Here is a 16,836-nt window from a genome sequence, read left to right on the forward strand (position 1 = left end):
GGCTCTTCGTATGAGCATTCTGAAAGAATGGAGCTACATAAACTAAAGGACAACCAAGAAATATAATTACTTCATCAGCACAATAAGGCAACAACAATTAAAATAATTTCCCTAATATAGTCAAAGGCTAATCTTTTCATTTACATATTTATAAGCTAAAGTGTCATTACCAAAGAACATATACAGCACAATAAACAAGTGTCTTACGTCTAGTTGATAGGTTTTTCTCACAGAAATTGTTTATAGAATGTCAATGCCTGAATCTCCTCCCCCCGGTTTAACCGAGCTTACTTTTCTCTGAACCTTCTTGTTCAGATTTAAAAAGCAAATTTCCACCCTCCTCCCAAACCCCAACTATTCTCTACTACACAGGCCGACCAATGCATCTTCTCCCATCCGCATACAGGAAACCGCCATTTCTCCCTCCAATGTTTCACTGATGCAACTTATGGACAAGAAAAATTAACAACCCTTGAGTGCCAGGGAGCGTGAATACGCTCCTCCTGTCTTTCGCCGCCAAAAGTGCCCGGAGCGCTATCAAAGCTTCGAAATGGCGTCCAGTTCTAAGTCTGCTTTTATTAGTGATATTGCTAAGTATGTCAATGTAGTAAAGGTTTCCTTAAGTTTTTTAATATGTAACTTCATTTACTTGCAACTTCTAGTTTTTTTCCTAAACTGCTATAAAATCAGCAAAAATGCCTTGGCAATTTTGGCATAGTTCCTAGGGTATTAGTTGGCACTCAAAGGGTTAACTAACATTTATGAATGGCAATAAGCCTCTTGGTTATGCTCACTGAACTAGGCTAATGCCGAGAATTGCGGTTATTGGGTTATGAAATCAGACTATAGCCTATGCAATACCTGTTTTACCAAGAAGCATGATAGAGGAAGCAATAGGTGGGGTTACTCTCTGAGCCTTACTTGAGATACCTAGAATCCTAAACTGACCACCAGAGGGACAAGTGGGCACACCTCCAGGCCATGTATAGATTTTAGCATCACCCTGGTTCAGGCTTGAGGAAATGGAGGTCCATCAGGACAAAGTGATTTACAAAACTTTGCTAACATACAACCCAGTGAACAAAGAACCATTAAGGCTTTTGCTCCTAAGCAGGATTACTAGTACCTAAAGGCACTGTAGTTACAAATTGGGTTCCTCCTCTCAGCCTATTAACTTTGAAGGTTAGGCTGATTGATCAAAACCTATTGGCTGCTCAACTCCTTTCCAACCAAATTAGTTTGACTCAAAGGTGAGAAGACCCTCACCACAGCCAACGCAGCCCCTAAGAAAAACCAGCAAAACCTGCCCTGAGCAGGGCTTCTGATGGGAGGGCCCTCTTTACTCCACAGGTTCAAATTAACATTGTACTTCCATTCAGGCACAAATGGCCAAATCTTTGCTCAAACTTCAAAATGACCTGGGGCGGTGAACACACAATACACCACGCAGGTGTACCGTAGAATTATTAATCATTTATCACTCCAAGAAATTCAACAAAATGTAAACCTTTAGGATTTCGTTCAGTGATTCAATTTTATTCAAACTTTGACATGAATTCACCTTTTAGCACTTCCTTTCCTGTATCTACAGCTCAAAATTTTAGTGTTGATAGCACCACATACTAAATTGAGCCCTAACTCAAAGTTCTCCCATTTCCTTTCATTTAGACCAGTGGTTCCCAAACTTATTTGGCCTACCGCCCCCTTTCCAGAAAAAATATTACTCAGCACCCCCTGGAAATTAATTTTTTTTAATTTTTAATAGCGATTAAACAGAATATATGTATTGTTTCTACCTTTTTCGTAAAATATAGTAAAGAAAGGTGTAAATTAGAAACATTGAAGTTTGAAATTATGAAACTATTGAACTCAGAATAAAAAGGTAATACAAAAAAAGTTAAAACAAATGCACCTGTGGCCATCACTGCCCCCCGGATCGCTGCAGCGCCCACCAGGGGGCGGTAGTGCCCACTTTGGGAATCACTGATTTAGACCTTCCTTAGGAATTTGCTGAACTTCAGTAATCCATACTTGACAACCCAGATACTGTGTGTGAATACTTAGGCCAGAGGGAAACCCCACCCTAGAAAGTGAGCGCTGCCTTTATAAAACATGGAGTCAGGCAATTGTATGGTGCCAATTTTAAATAGTTTTATTTAAGACGCCGCATTTTCCACTTTACAATACAGTTATAAAGTGCATTATATTTCCTTTCCCTGTGCACAGTCCGTATTCAAGTATCAAGAATGCCCAGTTATCTACTATACAGCAGCTCAACTTTTAAAACTGCCATGGAATTTGCTACAAATTTGGGTCCTTCAATATTTTGTGTGGAACAATGCTTGATCTATGCTCAAAGCTGGCTTAATCAACCTCTTCAATGGTGGGCCCAGAGGAGGCACCGCCAGATGGTGGAGCTCCGCCACCAGGGAAGCCCCCAGGCATTCCTCCTGGCATGCCTCCTGCACTCTGGTACAGCTTGGTAATGATGGGGTTGCAGACCTTTTCCAACTCTTTCTGCTGGTGTTCAAATTCTTCCTTTTCTGCAGTCTGGGAAAAGGATAATAAAATATTTTACCATCAAAACTTAAGTAAAGGAACCTTTATGCACCTAATGCAATCTGATAAGGCACTAGACACAGAAGCCTGCCACTGTAAAGACTACTTATGAAATCTTGGGCCACTCAGACATCCAAGGAAGGAAGTTGCCAACACAACTGGAATTCTGGTGGAAACCGCGAATGTTTGGACCATTCATCATTGTGACCTCTCTGAATGTCAAGCCCTAGGCCCATCCACTCAATTTTAAAAAAACTACATACCTGGTTCTTATCAAGCCAGTTGATGATTTCATTGCACTTGTCAAGAATCTTCTGTTTGTCCTCATCAGTGATCTTGCCTTGGAGTTTCTCATCTTCAACAGTTGCTTTCATGTTGAATGCATAGGACTCAAGTGAATTCTTGGATGACACCTTGTCCCGCTGCTTCTCATCTTCAGCTTTGTACTTCTCAGCTTCTTGGACCATGCGCTCAATGTCTTCCTTGCTCAGACGACCTGTGGCATTTAGACATAGCCTATGTTTGAAAACTGTAATCTACAATCCCCATCTCAGGGAAATGCCCCTCCCCCGGGGCAGCAGAAGTATTTGGAACATGCCAACTTAAGACACAAAGCATGTCCCTACTATTAAATTTTAAGTCCAGGTGGCATTGACACACTCAATATTGTGGCTTAACTTACCCTTGTCGTTAGTGATGGTAATCTTGTTCTCTTTTCCTGTACTCTTATCCACAGCAGAGACATTGAGGATGCCATTGGCATCAATATCAAAAGTGACTTCAATCTGAGGAACACCACGAGGTGCAGGAGGTATGCCTGTGAGTTCAAACTTGCCAAGCAGATTGTTATCCTTGGTCATGGCACGCTCACCTTCATAAACCTTGGTAGGAAATAGAAATTACTAGAAAACTATTGCAAATTTTCTATGCTATTCCAAGTATAACTTCAATTAGGGAAGACTGACCCGCTCAGACATCCAAGGAAGGAATTGGCCAACACAGGACTTCTGGTGGAAACTACGAATGGTTTTGGAATCCATCATCACAGCGGGCCAAGTCTCCCCCCACCCCCCACCCCCCACCCCAATCCGTTTTATATATAGGGCCTTCCAATATGTCAGACCAGGTTAAGAGGGAAACTCACCTGGATGAGCACGCCTGGCTGGTTGTCGGAGTAGGTGGTGAAGGTCTGCGTCTGCTTGGTGGGGATGGTGGTGTTGCGCTTTATCAGCACCGTCATGACGCCGCCAGCCGTCTCAATGCCAAGGGAAAGAGGTGTGACATCCAGCAGCAGCAGATCTTGGACATTTTCAGATTTGTCTCCAGAGAGAATGGCTGCCTGGACAGCTAGATTAAAAAGTAGTTAGGTTTTTTAAAAAGTGCTACACAACTCCTTTTTTCATTAACAATTCTCTCAATCGCTCAGACATCCAAGGAAGTTAGGCTATCATTAGCTAAGCTTTTAGTGGAAACTACGAATGTTTAAGGATCATTCATCACAGCGAGTCAGTTTGAGCCTCTCCAAAGAGGCTACAAGAGAACTGTTCAAGTAGGATCATTGGATTACCTGCACCATAAGCGACAGCCTCATCAGGGTTGATGCTCTTGTTCAATTCTTTTCCATTGAAGAAGTCCTGTAGGAGTTTCTGAATCTTGGGGATACGAGTAGAGCCACCCACCAGGACAATATCATGGATCTGGGACTTGTCAAGCTTGGCATCCCGAAGGGCTTTCTCTACGGGGTCCAGGGTGCCACGGAAAAGGTCAGCATTCAATTCTTCAAATCGGGCACGGGTGATAGAGGTATAGAAGTCGATTCCTTCATAGAGTGAATCAATCTCAATACTGGCCTGGGTGCTGGAAGAGAGGGTACGCTTAGCACGTTCACAAGCAGTACGAAGGCGGCGGACAGCCCTCTTGTTCTCACTGATATCCTTCTTATGCTTGCGTTTGAACTCTGCAATGAAATGGTTGACCATTCTGTTGTCGAAGTCTTCTCCACCTAAGTGGGTGTCCCCAGCTGTAGATTTGACCTCAAAGATTCCATCTTCAATTGTGAGGATTGACACATCGAAAGTGCCACCTCCCAAGTCAAAGATCAGCACGTTTCTTTCAGCTCCAACCTGCCATTAGAATGAAGATTACTTGTTAAATGTATTTCAGATGCCAACTTTTCACTAAGGCTCATATTTAATCTTAAAGTAATGCAGATATGCAGCACAAATGGTACACACCTTTTTGTCTAAACCGTAAGCAATTGCAGCGGCAGTTGGCTCATTGATGATTCTAAGTACGTTGAGACCAGCAATAGTTCCAGCATCTTTGGTGGCCTGACGCTGAGAGTCATTGAAGTAAGCAGGTACTGTGACAACAGCATTGGTAACAGTCTAATAGGAAAAAATAAAGGATATTGTAGTTCATACACACTGGTAGTCCTATGATCACCTACTCAGAAAACATTTTTGTGAACATAAATAAATAGACCAGTTTCTGACAACTTGTCTGTATATTCTTGGTCAGTCAAAACCCAACTCATCCACCCACCAGAGAACTCAAGTATCTGGTGTTGCCATCTCCAGCTATGCCTTCCACACTGCACTACTCACCTTCCCAAGGTAGGCTTCTGCGATTTCCTTCATCTTTGTCAAAACCATGGATGACACCTCTTCTGGGTAAAAGCTTTTTGTCTCTCCCTTGTATTCTACTTGGACCTTGGGCCTGCCAGCATCATTCACCACCATGAAAGGCCAATGCTTCATGTCAGACTGGACAACAGCATCATCAAATCTACGTCCAATCAAGCGCTTGGCATCTGCACAAATATTAGAAATGCAAATCCACCATCAATTTCCTTACATTTTTCTCAATTACTCAAATACTGATGCCTACCAATCCAAGTTCATAGTAAATTATTTCAACTTTTGTATGGCCAGCAAATTTCCTAAGTTTTCCTGAAATGCCCATACCTCAAAATTTTAGCCTAAGCAGTTATGGACTGCTGCTCATGTCTATTTCATCTACACTTTTTAAATGATTCTTCCAATTCTTAGGGCTTTCCTGGTCCCACACTTATATTTAAACCTGAGTTCTGCACAGTAAGTGCCCAGAGCCTAGCTTAATTTACGCCACGACTTTATTTAATATTAGAGACTTACCAAAGACCGTGTTGGTAGGATTCATTGCTACTTGATTCTTTGCAGCATCACCGATCAATCGCTCAGTATCAGTAAAGGCAACATAACTCGGGGTGGTTCGGTTTCCCTGATCGTTGGCAATTATTTCCACTTTTCCATGCTGGAATACACCCACACAAGAGTAGGTGGTGCCAAGATCAATGCCAACTGCAGGTCCCTTAGACATGGTTGCTGGAAAAAAGTTTGAGCGCTTAGAAATGCTTTTTTTGTTAAGTGGAAAGTCAGGCTATTAGATGTGACCACGTTTAAGTATATTTTTATTGATTTCTGAGTTAGGAGAATAGAATCAATTTCGACATCAGCTCGCCTCACACTGGGGATCCAGCTCACAACCGAGAGCACGTGGCCTGCCGGGTTCGAATGGTGACCCATTTCATAGGTCGGGTGAGCCCGGCACAGTATGACCACCCAGTGGCGTTGCCGGCGGTAACCTCACGGGTGGGTTAAAGCTACTGCAGTCCCGGGGGCCTGGGTCCGCCCCCGGCTGAAGGAAACACCGGCCGGGAAGGTCTGCGCCATTGGTGACCACGTGGCCTCAAGCCCGATTGGGACCTTGCAACACCCCCCACCCCGATTGCTTCCCCACCACGCTGCGCTCCCGCCCGCTGCACCGCCGGCGCAGAAAGTGCTCCCCGAGGCCCCCTCCCCCGCCTTGGGCGCGCGCCAGTAATGGCTGCCAGAGAACCCGGGTGGACCTGCCTAACCAGGCAGCCGGGGAGCGCAGGGGCGGCTGTAAGGCGCTCCACTTCCGCGCCGAAGACGGCCGCGGCCCCTCCCTTCCCTCTCCTGCGCGCGGGCGGGTCGTCGCCTGCTTCCCGGACTGCGCGCCCCACGCCCGCTCCTCCATCCGGGGCCGCGCCCCACGCTCGCCAGGAGCGAACCTCCCGGGCCCGGCGAAGGCTCGCGCAGGCGGCCCGCGGGGACCCTGAGCCCTCCCCGCCGCCGCCCACCCGCCTCCTCGCTTCCCGGTCGACCTCTCAAGGACCGAGCGGCCGCGGCCTTACCTGGTGTGCGCGCTCGGCTGGCACAGACCGACCCGAACTGGTATCCCCGCGTTCAATGAGGCCGAGCTCCGCCGCCGCCCGGCCTCTTATACCCTCCCTCAGAACCTTCCAGAAGGGGCCCGCCCTGCCCGCTGCCCATCAAGGCTTCTCGACCAATGGGCGCGCGACCACCCCTACGAGTCCCAATGAGCACGCTGGCTCCGCCCTGGGCCCCGCCCCTCCGCCCCGCCCCGCGATGACGCACTCGCCGCAGCGTTCTGGAACTTTCATTCTCGCCCCCGCGCTCCGAACGGCCCCGGGGAGAGGGCGGGGGAGGCGGGGAGGGGGCCAGAGCCCGCGCGCGGGAGCCCTGCGTCACCCGGGAAGGGCGTCCGCCTCTGCGCGTGCGCCCGGGAGCGCGGGCGGGCGGGGGGGCGGGCGCAGCCGGGACCGACCAATAGCGGCCGCGCTGGCCGCGCCCTGGAGCGGCCCCGGGAGGAGCGCGGGACTCGAGGCGCCGGGAGAGGAGACGGAAGTGGGGCCAGGACAAGATGGCCGCGGGCGCCCCTCCCCCACAGGCTCCCCCTCCCCCACGACCCAGGCCCCTCAAGCGCGCGAGCCCCCGACCCCCCGTGTTCCTCGGACCCCGATTCGCAGTGGCTGCTTCCGGGCGAGGGCCTGGCCCCAAGGCGCGGGCGGCGGTGCGGGCCCCTGGGCGCTGCTGGGGTGACTGCTCCGGGGCCACCCAGGCCTGCGGTTTGGGGGGCCGCCAGGCCGCCTGCGCCCTCGCTTCAATGCCGCAGCCGGAGGCCCGCAGCCCCCACCGCAGGAGTGGAGGGGCCTCGGGTCGGGCCCGCCCAGGCCGGGTCCTGGTGGGGACCCCGCCGCCCGCCCCACCTCCGCCGGGAGCGCACTCGGCGCTGGGCCCGCCCTCCGCCCAGGCCCGGGGTGCACGGGCCTCTCGGCCGCTTCCGCGTTGGCGGTTCCCGCACCGACCGGCCCGGGCGCTGGGACACGGCCTCCGGGCGGCGGGGCGCTGGGCCGCGGCCGGGGCGCAGGAGGCGGGCCCGGTCTCCTCTCTGCCTCGGGCGGAGCGCCGGCCGCACCCGCGGAGGCGCGGACACCACGCCCCAGGTTCAGAGCAGACGCCGCTCCCGCTCGCCGCTCGCTCACTCGATCAGTCCCCGGGGCCCGTGTTCCCTCCGGGCTAGGGGGCCCGGGGGGGGGGGGGGAGGGCGCCACAGGCAGCCCCGTCCGGGCTGCGGCCTCGGGTCTCGGTGGCGCCGCGGAGGGGGGGGGGGCGGGCTGTGCGGCTCCCCCGCCTCCTGGGCCTGAGGCTGCCCCCGCGCAGCTCGTTCAGCACCGGCTCCGCTCGCCCCCCTCCCAGCTCCGGCGCTGACCCCGTCCTGCCTGCGGCCCAGCCGGACAGCCGCGGGTGGAACTGGGCCGGACCCCGATCACGGCGCTCCCCGAGGTCAGGCCGTGGGCCGAGTCCTTATGAGACGGAACGATCCGAGTTTACAGCTAAAGTTCGGGGTGTGCTGAGCGCCCGGCTCGCACCTCTCCGGGCAGCGCTCCCGGCCCGTCCGGCCTCTACAGCGAAGCGGCGGCGGCGGCCTGGGGCGCGGGGCTCGGACCCGCCCTCCAGGCCTGGCCCCTGCCGAGCGCGGTACGGGGCTGCGCCGTCACCCCATCCAATGCCGCGGGGCCCCCGATTCACTGGGGTCCGGTGCTTGCTCTCCTTAGCAGATAATTGTTATTCTGATAAAGTCCTTAAGCGGGGGCTCTAGCGCGAACCCGCCGTCACGGGGTCTCCAGGACTACCTAGCTCCGCGCCTCGGGGGTGGTGTATTTGTGACTGAAATCAACAAAGAGCAGATCTATTCAGTCCGAGTTCCCTGGGCAGGTTATATGAGCTTCAGCCTTTCCTACAGCATCACCTTTACTTACTTATGTTTTCATTGCAGACACAGATCCATCTGTAATATTTGTTTTTTGATCACAGTCCCGATTACAAGGCAACTGAGAAGTTAAGATGGAAGTATAAACGGCTTAACAGAAATGAGGCAGAATTAGTGTGTTTTTGCACCAGCAATTCTGAAACTGTTTTTATACAGTCTAATAACAAAGGCATCAACTTCATTATCTTTCCGTTTTAAGTTCAGTTTATATATTTTATTGAAATGGTTATTCTCTAAACATTCACATCATTCTGTCTGTATCTCCTTCCGGGCATTTTTTTCTCCTGACGTTTAGTGATTGTATCCTTTGTTTGTTTCATATTCAAGCATCAAATTTATCTGACTTGCAAAATTAATGGAATGTGGTTTGAAAAATGTAACTGTTCAAACTTTATCTTAAGCCTGGAGCCTGTCATATCTGAACTCAAAAGCTTGACTCAAAGAGAAAGGTCACCACCATTACTAAGACCCCATCACCTTCTCTCTCAGAATCTCCAAGCCCTAGAATTTCTCAGATTTTAGGTAGTTATCAGTTTTGTGACTTGTTTTGTAGATTTCCAGTGTGAGTTGATTTCCAAAAGAATCTGGATTATTCAACTGGTACTTTAATCTTCTGATAACGACATGTTTAAATAACCTGAACGCCTTTTCATGAAGAGGGGACTAAATCCTACTTTCCAAGGCGTGGCCCTAGGTTCAAGGTAGGAAATAATTATCAGAGCAAAATTGCTAGTGATGCAGTGTCCATAGGCCCTTGTGTGGCTCAGGTTCTCTGGGATAGAGAATTCTCAGCATTATCCAGCAGAAATGATAAGCTGCTGGATACCACTACAAGAAGAATGAAAAAGTAAAGTGAGGGACTTTTTATCTTACAATGAGGCAGTGTTAGTACAAGAAACATTCCAAATTTGCTAGCCCTTTGAAGTTAAGCTAACATTAGACATTCTTTATACTACTTCCTCAATGTCTCTTATTTCTCAACTTTAAAGAGTAAGAAAACGCAGATGAGAACTTTCACCCAAGGTAAGCCCCTATTTGTGTGTGTGTGTGTGTGTGTTAATCCTCATATGAGGACATTTTTTTCTGTTGATTTTTAGAGAGTAGGAGGGCAGGATGGGGAGGGAGAGAGAAATGTCAATGTGTCACATTGGTGGCCATGCCTGGGGCTGGTGATCAAACCTGAGACCCTTTGGTGTGCAGGCCAATGCTCTAACCACTGACAACCCTCCCCACCTTTTTTTTATTTACTTATTTTTCAATCCTTACCAGAGGATATTTTTCCATTGATGTTTAGAGAGTGGAAAGGAAGGAGGCGGGGGAGAGAAACATCCATGTGAGAGAGAGACATTGATTGGTTGCCTCCTGCATGTGCTCCAACCAGGGCTGGGGATTGAACTTGGAACTGAGGTATGTGCCCTTGACCAGGAACTGAACTGTCAACCCTTAGATCCATGGGCTGATGCTCTAACCACTGAGCTACTAGTCAGGGCCAAACCCCTATTTCCTTTTTTTTTTTTTAATATTTTTATTAATTTCAGGAAGGAAGGGAGGGGGAAGAGAGAAGCATCAATGATGAGAGAGAATCACTAATCGGCTGCCTCCTGCACACCCCACACTGGGGACCAGGCCCACAACCTGGGCCTGGGCCCTGACCCGGAATTGAACCATGACCTCCTGGCTCATAGGTCAATGCTCAACCACTGAGCCCTGCTGGCCAGGCTAAACCCCTATTTCTTTAAAGGGCTTTAGAAGAAATGCATCTGTACAATGTGAGGACACTGTTGTAAGAATTAAATGTAGAAATGAAAAAACCAGAGAAATGGGGCCCAGTTCCAGAGCAGCCTTCTCCCTTTCAGTATCTGACTTAGAAGCAATGCTTCACCACCATCTTCAGCGTTGCTTTTTCTTTTCTAGAGCCTCTGCTGCCCTTTCAACAATAAACCTTCTGCTTTGCTAGTGATCTGTTGACGTTTGCACTAGGGTCCTCGAAGGGCTATTTCAGGTTTTGAATTCTTGCATAGGATGAATTTGAGTAGTAGAATAGTCAAAACTATTAAAAGGGCAAGTTATTTTATTGGAGGCTGCTGTTTGGTTTTGTTGTTTGTTTTCAATTTTTCAGACCCTTCTCCCATGGATCAGCTCTTCTGAGAGCTATCCTGGTGATTCATTTTTGCTTTTTCTTTCCAAGATGCGGACCGAGTGTTAACAGGCATTAAGCCCCACCTCGCCTGCCGCTCACTAGAGAGCCTTACCATCTCTTCCTCAAATTGATTCCATTTCCTTGTAGCCCAGAGCTAGGCTTACAGACTAAGCTGGTAAAACACTGAACTTCGCTCTGTCCCAACTTCTCAGGCAGGAATGACTTTGACATACCCAGTGCCAGTAGGAAATGTTGGCAATCCCTGTTTTTTTTGATAATCTAAGGCCTAGAATCGTCAGAAGTCCCAGGTTCACATCCTTTTCTTAAGATGAAACAAATGAGAAAGCTCCGAGTTTGGTGCAGTTCTGAACTTCCTTATGCCACTCTGTGGCATTAGAAAAAGTGACCTAATCTCCCTCTAACCCAGTCAGTCTGGAATGCTGGTTTTGTGTGTTCTCAGAAAGACTATAATGGTACATCATGGTCTTTCAGCATCTCTAAGAGGTCTCTTTCCCTGTAAGACTTCTTTCTAAGGACCTTGTGAAATGACACAGTGAATGCTTTCTTGTTCCAGAGAGATCCAGCAGGGCAGAATGGAGACATCTGATTTGAGGGAAAACCCACAATTGTTCAGCATACAGTTCTGATATTTGTCAGTGACCCTCTGAACAGCAAGATGAAAGGTTTCTCATAGTCACACATTTTGGACTCCTTTTTTAGTGCTCTAATGGTCCAGTGTGAGTAGAAGAAAATTAGTGCTGGATAGAGTAGGAGAAACTCAATTCATCTCCATCTCCCATTATTTCAGTTCCTCTTGAAATTCATATCCAAACCTTATGGTAAATGAGATCAAGACAGAATAGAAGAGACATTTCCTGTTTGGAGTTTCTCAGAAGCGGCAATCCCAGTCCCTGGTGCAGAAAGGTGTAGTATAAGGCTGTGGGTTCTGCTTGACTCTGGATAATCACAGTAATTCAGTAGGTTTGCAGAAAGGCATAGAAAATGTATGAACAACACCTCATTTCTTGACAGTCGTGAACTGAAGTATTGATACAAAACATCTCAGGTGAGAAGTTTCACGTGGGTTCCCTTTCCCTTTCTCAGCCTTTCTCACCACAGATGCCCAGGTCTAGACCTGTTCCCCCCACTCCTGTCCGAAGCCTTGCCAGACGCGGTCAGCTGACATCCCTTCCCTTGTTTGGTGTCATTTAAGGAGAATGCGCATTGAACCTGCTCCATGCCACGCTCCCCGCTACAGGGTGACCTCCTACGAATCGAGGGGACTGTGTGGCTGGTGGCTGAACTACAGTGACTAGAAAAGTCCTAAGATTCTGACTCCCGGGAAAGCCTGGGAGTCAGAGTCCAGGGGATTAGACAGTTTGGAGGGGCCGGCTGTGGCTGGGGATCCTGCCGGCTGTGCTCTCTGCTTTGGCCAGGGGAGCAGGGTGCACTCTCTTTGGTTCACAGCCTCTCGCCTCTGGCCCCCCTAGTCTGTAGGTGCGGGTGGCCAGCCCTGGCGGGGGTGCTCCCTCCGGGGACAGTGTCCGCTGGCTGCGGGAGGCGCTGTTGGCGGTGGAGCGCGTGCAGGAGGACCCGGAGCGCGAGCTCTGAGAGCCTGAAGACGAAGAACCAGGTTTCACCAGGCGGGCTTTCGGGGCCTCGGCATCCTCTCTGAAGAGAAAACACAGCAGAGGGGAGATGTGACACTGGAAAGACTGGGATCCTGCCCCTGCGGTTGCTTCCTTCTGAAGTTTCCCAAAAAAATCCTCAAGCTGCGAACCTCAGGTAATACCACCGAAGGCAGCCACGTAGGAACAGGGACTGCCCGCTTTCTGAGGCTCCATGCGTGGCTTAGGCACATGCACCTTCTTGTAGCTCAGAGATGAGCTCTTGCTCTGGGAGAAGATGCTCTGGCCATGGACATGGTCTAGAAGACTACGCGCCCCTTGAGTTGGGGTTTGTCTATGGAAACCCTTTTGTGGCCCGTGGGTGTGCCCGCTCTAAGCGGAAGGGATCAGAAGTAATGGGGAGTTGATCGCTTGCATCTCTGGAGGAGAGACAGTTTCCCTAAAGTCAAGGCAAGCCAGACCTTCTGTCTGAGGCTGGCCCTCCTTGCCTATCAGAATAACCCTTCACACAGACTCCTGGGTGAGAGAAAATGGGCCATTATGTTGCTGGTCGCTGTGGAACTGGCCCCAGGAAGGGGACCCAGTGGGAGAGGAGATGTTGGAGGGACTGACCGGATTTCATTAGGTCTCTCTTCTTCCTCGTATCTCTTTTTGTCTTTCCTTCGGACTAGCAGCCACACCAAGAGGAGGATCAACAGGACCCCGGCCACCATGCCTGTCACTGCTCCTGCCACCATGCCGATGCTCTGCACATCTGTTTTCTCAGAAATGAAAGCGGAAACGAAATGAAACAAACTAGGAGATGCATGAACTTAAAAGACCTAAGCCCTGGACAGGATGCGTATGCCCAGAGCGTTATCTTCCTGAGTCCCCACTTACCCCCGGGTGTCTGACTCCCCCGCTTGATGTTGAAGGGTCGTAGGATGTGCCACCCCAAAATATGCCTCTCCAATTTTAAGATTATTTTAAGCTGATCATTTCTGAGAAACTGCAGACACAGGAAAAGCTCTAAAAACAGAAGTTACCCTTTTGTAAGGGAAGTTTATATTTATAAAGGAAATCTCCACTTGGTCCCCACCCAGATATAATACATCTCTTTAGAAAGCTGACACATGATTGTAAAGAAAGAGTTAACACAACTGCCGAATGGTCCTTGCAACTACTGGGTTGATTTTGGTGACAGCCATGTTCTCCTGGAAATAACGGTCACTCTTAGTCATGATCAAACCTGTTCCACATGTTTACATGTTTGAAGCACAGGGCGGAGGAAAGCAGCACCTCCGGATACCTACACTGCACAGTGACTCGCACCACGCAGCTCTCCTTCCCGGCCTCGTTGCCCACTGTGCACTGGTAGAGTCCCGAGGCGGCCGCCGTGAGGTTCTGCAGCAGCACGCGGCCCGGGTTGCTGTGGTCTAGGCAAGCAGAAAGGATGCGATTGCATTTCATGTTGATTTTATTACATCGTCTACCCAAGATTCTCTAGTCCAGTTTGGTAAGGATGAGATAGATGATAGAATAGATCCCATTTTGGGACGTGGGAAGAAAGGTGAACATTCTTTTAAATGATAGCAAATCCTCAAAAGTTACAAAGGGCTGTGAACATTTAAGGGAGACTAAGCAAGATAGATAGAGTGGATTTACTTGGTACATTTCTTTCTAATGTCTTTTGCACTTTACGATCCATTTGAGAACAGAAAAGACAGTCCCAGTTTATGGATGAAAATGGAAGGTCAGAGATGCAGGAGTGTAGTTGAGGTCGCATGGTGATTGCTGTCCAGTTTAGAATTCACGGACAGTTCCGTCCTGTTGTCTCAATAGACCGGAGGAAAGATGACTTACCGATCCTGGATTTGGGAGGCAGACGCTCCTCCTCCCCCTCCTTCTCCCGGACTCGTTGCCAGTGATACGTGATGGGCTCAGTGCCAGAGGACGACGCGCACTGCAAGGCCAGGTCACTGCCTTCTCTCGGCTCCCCTTCCAACTCACACTTGGGCTTTGACGGTCTCACTGGCAAGAAAGAAAGAGAAAAAAAAGTACTGATTCAAAGATCCCCAAACAGTAGATTCAATGGAAGAACTATATCCTGTTGAGTTTCCCCAGCCATCCTGATGGTTCGCTTTGGAGTTGGGATTCAAGAGCCGTTACCTAGCTTCCTAGCCCTGTGTTACATCACCTCCAGAAATACACTGCTCTGTCCCTTGTGCACTCACGCCCACTCCAGCTGCCTCCAATGGGAGAATTTTCAGAGGCGGCCTCAAAAACCACATCATTCTCAAAGAAGAAACACATTTAATTGGAAATTTTAGGAAAGCTGAGTATGGTTTTTACTAATATTGAGATAAGAATAGGAGTTCATTAATTTGGAAGATATTAAGTAGTACTTAGTAGCTTCTGCTGTTAAAAAAAAACACAAATGGATTTAAATCATCTGAGAGATAAAGGGGACCAGTATAGACTGATGAACAGGGGTAGATGCAGAGGCAGAGCAACATTGAACAGACTGTCAAACTACAGTGGGAAGCCTGGGGAGGGTTTGGGGGGGAATTAAGAGATCAACCGAAGGACTTATATGCATGCATATAAGATTAACCAATGGACACAAGACACGGGCGGGGGGGGGGGGGGGGGGAGGCCGGTGAGTAGGGGCCGGGGGAATGTCAAGGGGGGGAAAAAAGGAGACATATGTAATACTCTTTGTAATACTTTAAGAAATAAAAATTATTTTAAAAAAATAAATCATCTGAGAGATTTAAGTTAAATATAAGGATATAATACAAATATTAGAGGATATTTAATTTTTTTAAGGGCCACCATAGAAAGTTGTGACTATTTTTTCTTCTTTCATTACCGTTAAAATACAGAACATACTTCTTCCCAGCGAACTGGAGTAGGTGACATCTGAATGTAGACTCCGAAGTACTGAACATCTCATTAGGTGAACACAACACAATATACAGGTGATGTATTATTGTATAGAATTGTGCACCTGGAACCCATATAGTTTTATTAACCAATGTGACCCCAATAAGTTCAATCTAAAAAAGAGTGCTGAGCAGGATGTTTTGTAGTACAACGATGGCTTTGGCTGTCCCTTGCCCGGTGGGCGTTTACGCTGGCACTCTACCTTACCTAGGACTTTTAAGACGACGTGGCTCCACGCGTAGTGGCCCGAATTCTTCACCTTGCACGTGTACAGGCCCTCATCTCGGGGCTTCAGAGACTCGATCTGCAGGGAAGCATCTCCTGCCAGGAAATTGGAAGCAAAGGCCACTCGGCCCTTCTGTTCCTCCGTCAGGTTATCGTAGACATGGTGGCCGGAGTAAGTGATTACCTGCGGGACAGACGGAGGCGTGTCAGGCAGGGGCTCAGCCTTCCTCCCTGCTGAAGGCAAGGTGAGGATGGGAACACTCCCAGTGGAACAAAGCAGTCAAGCCTGGGGCTGATTCTGAGGACCCAAGAGACCTCTGTTCTAAAGAAAGTTCAAAATACAGTGTTTGTCTAGGCCTTGCTTTTCCTTTAAAGAAGAATAACAGCCGAAACCGGTTTGGCTCAGTGGATAGAGCGTCGGCCTGCGGACTTAAGGGTCCCAGGTTCGATTCCGGTCAAGGGCATGTACTTGGGTTGCGGGCACATCCCCAGTGGGAGATGTGCAGGAGGCAGCTGATCGATGTTTCTCTCTCATCGATGTTTCTAACTCTCTATCTCTCTCCCTTCATCTCTGTAAAAAATCAATAAAATATATTTAAAAAAAAAATAAAGAAGAATAACACCTCATACTTGTGTAGCATTTTAATTATAAAGTAATAGCGATTAAATGCTAAGAACCACTCCATTTTATAGGGAAGGAATTTTAAATTTGAGTTACATCATGGCATCCTCATCGAGGAAAGAGGGAAATGCACAGTGAGTACACATAATGGCATCAGAATCGACTCTGAGAATTGCAAGAACAGGAGAAGGAAGGGGAGCAAGACTTACTTTCCCCCTTTTTAACTTTTTGCAGACCCCCCTTTTATTTATTGATTGATTTTATTTATTTTTTAAAACACATTTTTATTGATTGTTAAAGAGAAAGGGAGAGGGATAGATAGAAACATAGGTGAAAGAGAGACATCATTGATCGGCTGCCTCCTACACTCCTCCCCCACTGGGGATGGAGCCTGCCACCCAGACATGTGCCCTGATGGGGGATTTGAACCGGTGACCTCTTGGTTCATGGGTCAGTGCTCAACCACTGAGCCATACCGGCCAGGCTATTAATTGATTTTAGAGAGAGGAAGGGAGAGAGAAACATTCACGTGAGAGAGAAACATCAATCACCTGCTTCCTGCACACACCCGACTGGGGGTGGAACCCCAAACCTGGGTG

At 48.8% G+C, this 16,836-nt stretch overlaps 2 protein-coding genes, 1 long non-coding RNA gene and 1 other non-coding gene across 5 annotated transcripts in view; 1 reads left to right on the top strand and 3 right to left on the bottom strand.

Moving 5' to 3' along the window:
• Nucleotides 1–2,126: 2,126 nt before the first annotated feature.
• On the bottom strand, nucleotides 2,127–6,865 carry HSPA8 (heat shock protein family A (Hsp70) member 8). Its single transcript, XM_070400078.1, has 9 exons — nucleotides 6,758–6,865; nucleotides 5,715–5,924; nucleotides 5,166–5,371; nucleotides 4,794–4,946; nucleotides 4,127–4,682; nucleotides 3,704–3,906; nucleotides 3,242–3,440; nucleotides 2,823–3,055; nucleotides 2,127–2,550 (listed from the first exon to the last, which is right to left on the bottom strand). The coding sequence occupies exons 2-9, from the start codon at nucleotides 5,917–5,919 to the stop codon at nucleotides 2,365–2,367; spliced, it is 1,941 nt and encodes a 646-aa protein (XP_070256179.1). The 5' UTR covers nucleotides 5,920–5,924; nucleotides 6,758–6,865; the 3' UTR covers nucleotides 2,127–2,364.
• On the bottom strand, nucleotides 3,525–3,610 carry LOC138998202 (small nucleolar RNA SNORD14). The gene has a single exon (XR_011469075.1). It is a non-coding gene; the product is annotated as a small nucleolar RNA SNORD14 (small nucleolar RNA).
• A 1,338-nt stretch (nucleotides 6,866–8,203) lies between the features above and the next one.
• Nucleotides 8,204–16,362, top strand: LOC138998025 (uncharacterized). Of its 2 annotated transcripts, XR_011469063.1 has the most exons (4): nucleotides 8,204–12,622; nucleotides 13,137–14,419; nucleotides 15,330–15,425; nucleotides 15,602–16,362. It is a non-coding gene; the product is annotated as an uncharacterized lncRNA (long non-coding RNA). The 2 variants fall into 2 exon arrangements; XR_011469064.1 differs by lacking the exons at nucleotides 15,330–15,425; nucleotides 15,602–16,362 and having other exon boundaries at nucleotides 8,204–9,720; nucleotides 11,942–12,622; nucleotides 13,137–15,017.
• CLMP (CXADR like membrane protein) overlaps nucleotides 8,879–16,836 on the bottom strand; it is a 103,470-nt gene continuing 95,512 nt past the window's right edge. Inside the window, exons 3-7 of the mRNA XM_070400070.1 lie at nucleotides 15,598–15,799; nucleotides 14,308–14,475; nucleotides 13,758–13,880; nucleotides 13,078–13,219; nucleotides 8,879–12,508 (exon numbers count right to left, since the gene is read on the bottom strand). Of these exons, the coding sequence (XP_070256171.1) occupies nucleotides 12,208–12,508; nucleotides 13,078–13,219; nucleotides 13,758–13,880; nucleotides 14,308–14,475; nucleotides 15,598–15,799 (936 nt within the window). The 3' untranslated portion in view covers nucleotides 8,879–12,207. The remainder of the gene's footprint in view (nucleotides 12,509–13,077; nucleotides 13,220–13,757; nucleotides 13,881–14,307; nucleotides 14,476–15,597; nucleotides 15,800–16,836) is intronic.

This window comes from Myotis yumanensis, unplaced genomic scaffold, assembly GCF_028538775.1.
Source record: "Myotis yumanensis isolate MYYU_CA2020_CCGP unplaced genomic scaffold, mMyoYum1.0.hap1 SCAF_19, whole genome shotgun sequence".
Taxonomy (NCBI): Eukaryota; Metazoa; Chordata; class Mammalia; order Chiroptera; family Vespertilionidae; genus Myotis; species Myotis yumanensis.